Source organism: Carex rostrata, chromosome 13 (assembly GCF_964058835.1).
Source record: "Carex rostrata chromosome 13, lpCarRost1.2, whole genome shotgun sequence".
NCBI lineage: Eukaryota > Viridiplantae > Streptophyta > Magnoliopsida > Poales > Cyperaceae > Carex > Carex rostrata.
Genome location: NC_135930.1, coordinates 9,905,195 through 9,914,007, shown reverse-complemented (window position 1 = coordinate 9,914,007; position 8,813 = coordinate 9,905,195). Strand labels below are relative to the sequence as shown.

Below are 8,813 nucleotides of genomic sequence, written 5' to 3'. Positions count from 1 at the left end.
TTAGATTGATCAACATAGAGTTCCGGTATATATGCGAATAAAATTAATCAACATATTGTCAGATCCTCTAGCAGGCTTTGTCCTGAGTCCTGACATTAGATCTACTGATTTACCAGAATACTGTTTGTTTATTCATTTGATCTGTAGAGATTTACATGGGTGAGAGTAGTGAGGTGTTGCTTTTTATAAACCTACCTCTCTCTCTCTCTCTCTCTTGTGTTCTAGGATGTTGAATCAATTTTACCAACTTTATTCACATTAATCAACTAAATTAATACTACCATCAAGTAGAGAAGCTCATATTCGAAACACCAGCAAATGAGCATTAAACCATAAGCACAAAGTTTATATTTTCAAACATAATAAAGTTAAATACAAGGAACTAATACTAAGTATTTAGAGTATATCTATTAAACTATTTCTACGATATACTTGGTGTATTTACATAGCCGACACAATCTCTTGTGCAACTCCAAACTGGTACGGGGCTTCGCAAAACTCTCCACCAAGGTTATCGCACGCCTCTCCAGGGAAAACACTGCAAAAACATTAATATTTGTCAACCAGTGCTACTGCAACAGATACCAATAGTGTACCAGTCAATAATCTATGCCTAAACATCACATCTGGACCAAAAGTTACAAAAAGGATTGTGTTATGCCTGCATTTACATAAAACCAACTTGAAGCCATATTTGTCAGATCCCGTAAAAGGATTCACTGGTAAGGATATTCCATTTTATAATAATGAATGATATTCACTGGTAATGGTATTCAAACAAACAGAAGCCGAAATATGAGAGAGAGAGAGAGAGAGAGAGAGTCAAACATACGTCTTAGGCTCATTGTACTCTAGGTATTCTCTGTCGACCTCTTCTACAGGTGCCCTTTCATCGGCTCTGATGGGATCCGCTGGAAGCTTAGTTTCACTGAACATGTGTACATCACAGGCATCTCCACCAATCAGGTCGCATGCCTCCATTGGGAACACTCTGTTAAATCAAAGGAATCCATCTTTACTGGTATCAGAAAGAAAATATTTGCACTAAATACTTCAGGTTTGATTGCCTCATCAAAATAAACAAAGAAGGAAACAATCTTATTCGGAAAAAAAAAAAAAAAAAACACGAAGAGAAAGAAATAGGCATTACGAGATCGGTGAGTCGTAGCTGACACCTGATGGTTCACCAGTAACAGCTCTGGGGATGACAAGTTTTGGGTTGAACTTGACTACACTCCTTGGGGCAAAGCTTTGGGTAACTTTAGTAGGCATGGTGATTGTAAACGGAAGAGCTGTAGCAGCCTGCATTTTCTCTCCTTTTGTTGATGAATTGGTTTTCCTTTTTATTTTCTTTAGTTGCTAGTGTGATGGGGTTAATTAGCAGCGGTTTCTCCAAGTATTTATATGCACGTACTGGATAAGGCCCGACATTATCTGCACTTAATGGTGGAGCTCATCTTTTAGGGACCCATAACCTTGGAAGATATTTTAGAGATTCTAGACTTTTGAAGATGTTTGGAAGATAAGTACTAAGAATTTATTTTCAGTAATATTTTTAAAGATATATACACTCGATAATTGAAGATTTTTATGAAGTGATAGCGAACCAAAGGTCATTGGTCAATACGGGTTAAAATATGTTGTTTTCAGATAACATAATAATGAGGTTTTTCTAATAAGAACCCAATATGGTTCTTTTTTTTTGTTTTTTTGCAATTATGGTTCTGTGAAGTTGATGGCCCATCTGCTGCCATAATTTTATGGACTATCTGATCAATGTAAACGGTTCAAACTATCTTTTAATTTTCTTTTAAATTATTTAATATAATTTAAATGGCTTAATTGATCAAACGGCGCAAATGCAAACTAACATATTCACTTTCATCCCAGAGAATACGGAGTCCAAGATCCGCAACTGAAATTTATCAGTACCCCACAAACCAGAAAATTGCCACTACATTTGTAATTTTCAAATGGGTTAATTGATCGGCCCCCTTTTTTTTTGAGAATGTAATTTTCAGAATTGAAAAGGGAGTAGAACTTGCTCTAAAACTCATCAAATCGATTTTAAATGACGAATCCGAACCGTTGAAACCCACATACCTTACGTAAAGGTATACAACGGGCGGGTCGATGATATTTTATTAAAATTTCAACTCAACCCAATTACACCGGGTTAAAAAAATTCTTTACTTGACCCACCCATAACTCAATCCAACCCATCTATTTTTTTATATACGGGTTATGCTGGTTAGATGGATTAAACGAGTTATTAATTCAAGCTATCATTATGGTATGTTCTCTCTTGCACAAGTCCCTTTAATACCATTTATTGCTATCAGAATGGAGTGAACAAAGTTATTATAAAAATTAGTCTGCTACTTTATTCTAAAATTTTGTATGAATATTTGGAGGAAGAATATAACTAAAATAAATTTTCTCAAAAGAAGTTAGAAGAAGATGCATGATAAATTGTTTCTGAACCGATACTATCTCTCTGGTACCAAATTACAGCTAAAGACAAAAACCAATATTAACCTAGATATTAAGCAACATACCCTGAAGGATCTAAACAAACTAACATACCAGTGCAGCAAACCTAATACAAAGCAAAACAACATAGCAATCCTGATACAAAAGAGCAAATCATACAAAGTTAAAAAAAATCTAAATTGACAACTAAAGTATATTAAGCATAAAACCCCATTGTAAACTTCAAAATCAGCAGTTTAGCACCCACATGCCTTAAGCTTCAGACTGTTCATCAAAGATTGTCTCTAACTCTGTGGTGAGAAGGAGATAAGGAGATTTAATGCGGGATTAAAGAGTGCAGGTTCACAGGATTAAAGAGATTTAATGCAAGTTTACGGGTCCGGGTATAAACGGGTTCCAAAACCCTAAACCCATGACCCGACCCAGAGTAACGAGTTTGTCAAAATTCAACCCGTACCCGACCCAATTACATCTCAACCCGGTAAAAAACAGGTCGGGTCGGACGGGTTAGACGGGTCGGGTGGGTCTCGGGTATTTTTGTACACCCCTAACCTTCTAATTTTGATCGCTTGACTTTACACTAAATTAATTTGAATGTTTAAAAATTTCACATGTAAATGCATCACACATAAGATAGGCGAGTTTCAACGGTTGGAATTCGTCATTTGAAATCGATTTGATGAGTTTTAGAGTTAAGCTCACCAAAACTTTGGTAAGCTTAAGATCACCCTAGTTCTACTCTTGAAAAGGCAGGGGAAATGGCATTGTCACACACATGAATACTGGTTAATAAAATTACAAAAAAAAAAATTGAAAAAAACGGAGTCGCCTTTGTCAACAACAATATCACTCCCGAGTGGATCGAAATATACAAATCAACAATTCCCCCTTTCAAGTATCAATTGTACATACCAATTCTCAACCAGAGAGGAAGAAAGAGCAAGAGAGACAACAAGATGCACTAGTTCTACTTTGTAAATGAATGCAGTATAAAACATCAGAGAAAACAATAGAGTTCAAATATCAAGCTAAGCTTTCTTCTACCCCCTGAGGGAAGCTGTCGGCACTGCCGGAAACCCAAGCTCATCCTCCGCCTGAAACAACAATAAATTTCAGAGTTCAAAAGCATGTTCAATCGACCTATTAGTTTTTTATTTTCTTCTTTTGAGGGAATTGACCTATTAGTTGGTTCTCTCATACGAATGCAATACTACAAACTTTTCTTTTTCAAATGAGGAACAGCAAATGAGAAGACAAAATAATGACTTGAAAATTTATGCAGGACTGCAATTGAGTAACTGATTGTTTAAGCAGTTGTAATTGCATATCTTGTTTATAATTTGGTGGTCAATTGCAATACTAGTGAAGTCTGGGGTTTTGATTAAAAAAATAGAAATTTCATATTTTAGTCCTACATGTGTTAAAACCCTTTAACTAATTTATAAAACACCTATGAATAAAGCAAATTTCAAATCCTCAATTGTTTATTTGTCATCCCCTTGCCAATTACAACATCCATGAACCATACTTTGCAAGAGTCACTTGATAATCCCCAAATAATTTAAACCCATAAGACCTCATATTGCAGCTAATAAAAAATAGAGTAGGGTTCAAATGCCTCGTGTCATTTATTCCTCAATCGTGCCTCATATCCTTATCTTCATTTTCAAAGTACCCAATACTACTGAAGTCTGGGGTTTGGAAAAATTTTACTAATTTTCCAGATAGGTACAAAATCACTGCTTTCAGAATATTCTGGACCATCCAAAAACAGTGATTTTGTAAATATTAGTAAAAGAATTCCAAAAAATATAAAATTTGGTCTCCAAGCACATTTTAATATGGAGATCATGTTCAGCAGTTCGGATCGACTGTTTCGACTTTGAAAATGGAGATAAGGATGTGAGCCACGATTGAGGCATGAAAGACACAAGGCATTCGAACCCTACCCTACAAAATAATTATTACCCCTCTTAAATGAAGCCCTTGTATGTATCGCGGCAAAAAAAAGCTCCTACGTGTAACTTAATTTTTTGTTTCATTTTCTAAAACCTATTAATCCTAGACTGATTAAAAAGCAATTAAAAATAGCAAGGATTATGCAGAAGACAACGGAAAGGCACGTTTGTACACAGAAAACACTAAAGACCGCAATAACATTTGGGTAGCATTTCTCTTTCTATTTAAACAGGTGTGCAATTTTGGGTGCCATGCAATGTTGCAAATAGGGGTTATCTTTTAAATGAACCCTTTTGTTTTTGTTACCTGAAGGTTGTGTTGATTAGCTTGACCAATGGGAGCTGTCGGCAAGTGAAGCTCAGCATCCAAATCAGGCTTGTCAGGCTGTAGGTACGACGGCACTGCATCAGCTTCTGTACCCATGTCGTCCTCCAATGCATCAAGCTCTGTATTTTAAAGGGAAAAACAAAGTGCTGATTTACAACTCCATATACATCTGGTTCTATAAACAAAATTTGACTAACCCTACAAGAAACAGGATTTAATTGCACGTAATGAAAAGTCATAGCAACGCCAGTGTCATAAGGTAAGCCTTGAGACCTAAGATTGCAAATTTTACGATCCAGTTGCAGGTTTGGTATAAGCAGGACAAATCGGGCTCCAACCGAATTTAAAACCTAATCAGCATACTACATTGTTCAACTTGTAGTTAGTGAAAATCAACTAATTACAGGAACACTTCCAACTAAAAAGTGGGAAAGTTGCAAATTCATTATGGATGTCAGATTCGTAGTTAACAAAAGGTGGAGATACCCCACCACGTGAGTGCAAAACAGCTGGTAAAGGGGAATTGCTTTGGATCAGGAAGCATAGGCTAAATGGAAACACCCATAAAATATTTCTAATAGATCCTACCTCCCATGAGGTCATCCTCATCAATGTCATCCGGGACATTGTAGGAGCGCCCAAGGGTCTCTTGTATCTCACTACTCACATCCATCAGATCCATCATCTCATCTTGCATACTCTGTTTTTATTTGTGCAATAATTTTATAACTGTTACATTTAGTGAAATGGTAGTAGATCCATCCATCCAAATTGGAAGGTATCTAACAGATATACATGGAAACAACTATCAATAACTTTCCACTAGCAGAAAAAACAATCAAAACTTCTCTCTACAATACTGGAGTGTGACAAGGTGAGTTGGTATTTTTCTAAAAGCAGCAAAAGGTAAATAGATTCTCCAATGTTTTCAGGGGCACCTGAGATACCTAACAGGAGTGTGATAATTTGAGCTTTTGAAACACAAATGAAATTTATCTCAATAAACTAATAAGCAAGAAAAGATAATCATATTTGTCAAATCAAGATTGAACTGGTATCAGAACCAATACTGGCAGATACATATTCCCCGACAAGGAATGAAAAAACTTACATCTATGTCATCAATCCGTACTGTCTTCATCATCCCCTTTAGCTCCTTGTTCGCTGACTTCAATGCAGTCATCTGCACAACACAAAATAATTTAGAGAAAAGAAAATAAAAATCTACCAAAACAGATGCTGGAATTAAATCTGTTGCTTAGTATGGGATGGGCATAGTATACCGTTTGTTGAGCATCTTTAATCCCTTCAGTCGCAAAGGAGACTTGGTCCAGATTGAAGGTTTGGTTATACAACATGTCACGCTGCCCTTCATACCTGGAATGAAAAGAACACTCTCAACTAATAAAATAAAACTGTTATGCTGGCTCACGACATAATTTATTTTTTTATGTCATTGATCAGTATATTACTGATGAGAAACTTGTCAGATTGATCCAGTAAGTCAAGGTAAAACAAATTTACAATTCTGGTTGCATGCATTGACTATGGAATGAGTTAAACACACAAATGTTACATAAAAGATTGAACTTGCCACAGGCTTGGTCAAATGATAATTTAAAAGAATTAGACCTTGAGGAATACAAGCTTTTTTTTCTGAATTAGATTGCAAACAAGGAAATGCACATTGTTTATGTTGAAATCAACACTGCCAAAAACAAGGCCCAGCCCAATTGTGATTGACAAAGAATTAAACAGAAAAGACTAGAAGTTGCGGAGTAATTTCCAGAAATTTCAGAACCGACTTTACATATATCGGTTGAATAAAAAAAATAGAAATAAACAAAATATCTAGTCTCTAGAGTACTCCATTAACTAGTATAAATAGGGAACCTTAGTCTCCATTTTGTATCCAAAAGAATTAAGAAATTCCTCTTCTAGCTAAGAGTAATAGTAGATTGGAGGTGTAGAAAATATGTAGTAGAGGTATAGTTGTAAGAATAGTTTGAGTGAATAATAAAATTAGTTTCAATATAGTCTCTACTCAACAGTTTACAACACCTCTAAATAGTACCTGACTGAAAATGATGAGATAAACTATTCTTTCAAGACATGAGAAGAACAGTCAACAAAATGGAACATGTCTTACATTCGCTTTTGCTTTAAAACTCGCATGGCCCTTGCTTTTACAGCTTCTTGAGCAGGACCCGGTCTAGTTTTCTTAATTTGCTCCTTATATCTCGCCAGCTCAGTATCAAGCCTTTTAATTTTGTCATCAACACTCTCACCTCTTTTATTTATCTGAAGAGAAAAGACAGGAACAGAAAATAAATCAGATTTTTAATTGTTTAAATTTATACCTAAAGTGCAAACCTAAGAATTTGTGATTCTCAATAATACACCATAAATTGACCTTCTACTTGGAAAAAGAAAGCCAATGAAAGCTTTGATGTCAGGTTAATTTCAGAACAAAAAAAACCAATTTATTACATCCACCAACAAAATGAGAAACATCCAACTTATTACTTTTAGTTCAACAATTATTTTGTTCTACAGGTAAAACAATAACAATACTTGTGTAACAAAAAAGTTAGTTCAGGTCATGGACCATGAGCAACTTAGAACAAAATTCATACTCAAGTAGCTCAAGGAGCAATTTGAAATCATATTTCCTAGGAAAAAATAAAATCTAGAAGATTTTACAAAAATTTCCAATTCTATTAAATAACAAGAATGGAAATAGACAAAAAACCTAACAATTGCTCAGAAAAATCCAGACCAAATGCCAATATGCTCATCGTACCTAAATTGGACAAAGGAACAGTTACTACTAGCAGTCCAGCTGGGTGGAAAACTTAAAGGCACAAATCTTGTCACAAAACCTTGAAAAGATAATTACGACGAAAAGTTCCCCAAATTAGTATGACCACTCGATTATTTCAAGCACCTCGGTAACAGCAAATAATAATCTCTTTCCAAACAAATTTCGAAGTTGACATCTTCATCAAATCCGAAATCTAACCCAATTTCTTCCAAATCATCATACTTTCAGAGAATCAGAGTAAACTAAAGTATCGTACAGCGATCAATAAGAAAAATCAAACAACATTACAAAGAACAAAAGGAAAAGTACCCGATCGGTAGCATCTTGGATCGAAGGAGGTGGCTCCTTCTTCTTCGCGCCAAATATCTTCTTCATTTGTTACTTCCCGTAAAATTCGTCGAGTATAGCAAGAGAGATTGGAGTTGAATGGTCGGTGGGTCGCACAGATAGAAGCCGGGGGGAGGAAGGAAAGAAAGGGGAAATTATTAAATGAGCGAGAAATTGTAATGTAGACCGGCTTCACCAGCTGCTGGCGTATAAGAATCCGCTATCCAGTGGGACCAACATGTCATTGAATAGGCTATTCCACTGGTCGAAATAAAACAGGTCTATTGACATTCTTGTCGATGTGCTGATTTATCAAAACCTTTTGTGCAGCGAGTCATCCAAACTTGAGTAATTTTATGTTACATCTAATTTTGAGCTGTGACCCCACCATATAGTAACCCGAAATAAAATTTCTATAGGTGACCCAATTTAGCAAATTTAAAATAGAAGCTGCGGAATTTAGAAAGGGTCAAGGTCCAATGAGATCCGCGTTAAGAAAACTCGCTATCTCGATATAATATTAATCAAGATATTGTGTGTCGTTCTTTTGTCATAAGTCATAACCAGTGTGGTGGAATAAAACCCAGGCTTAATTATTCGCAAATTGAATTATACCACTTGGCAAAGATCTGAACGATGATATATGATAGGCATTTTATTGTTTTACGGGGAGTAACAAATCAAGCAGGGATAACCAAATCACGATGCCCTGACCGCCTGGGCCCAGGGCGGCCCAAAATTCCCTGTGGGGCGCCAGCCCCTGGGGCGGCCCAAAGCACAAGTGAGGCGCCACACAGCAGGGCGCCTCATGTGTGTGTGTGTGTTTTTTTTTTTTTTTTTTTTTTTTAGAGAAATCTTAGTATTTTGATTTGAATAATTTTGT

At 35.9% G+C, this 8,813-nt stretch overlaps 2 protein-coding genes across 2 annotated transcripts; both read right to left on the bottom strand.

Annotated features, from left to right (window-relative positions):
• Window positions 1-319: 319 nt before the first annotated feature.
• CCL (CCR-like protein) lies at window positions 320-1,494 on the bottom strand. The gene is made up of 3 exons (XM_078313272.1): window positions 1,151-1,494; window positions 833-991; window positions 320-538 (listed from the first exon to the last, which is right to left on the bottom strand). Exons 1-3 carry the CDS (start codon window positions 1,306-1,308, stop codon window positions 442-444), a joined length of 414 nt encoding a protein of 137 aa, XP_078169398.1. The 5' UTR covers window positions 1,309-1,494; the 3' UTR covers window positions 320-441.
• Window positions 1,495-3,323: 1,829 nt separating this feature from the next.
• LOC144563811 (vacuolar protein sorting-associated protein 60.2-like) lies at window positions 3,324-8,105 on the bottom strand. Its single transcript, XM_078313271.1, has 7 exons — window positions 7,913-8,105; window positions 6,929-7,080; window positions 6,063-6,156; window positions 5,891-5,962; window positions 5,368-5,479; window positions 4,759-4,898; window positions 3,324-3,587 (listed from the first exon to the last, which is right to left on the bottom strand). The coding sequence occupies exons 1-7, from the start codon at window positions 7,976-7,978 to the stop codon at window positions 3,534-3,536; spliced, it is 690 nt and encodes a 229-aa protein (XP_078169397.1). The 5' UTR covers window positions 7,979-8,105; the 3' UTR covers window positions 3,324-3,533.
• Between the last annotated feature and the right edge of the window lie 708 nt (window positions 8,106-8,813).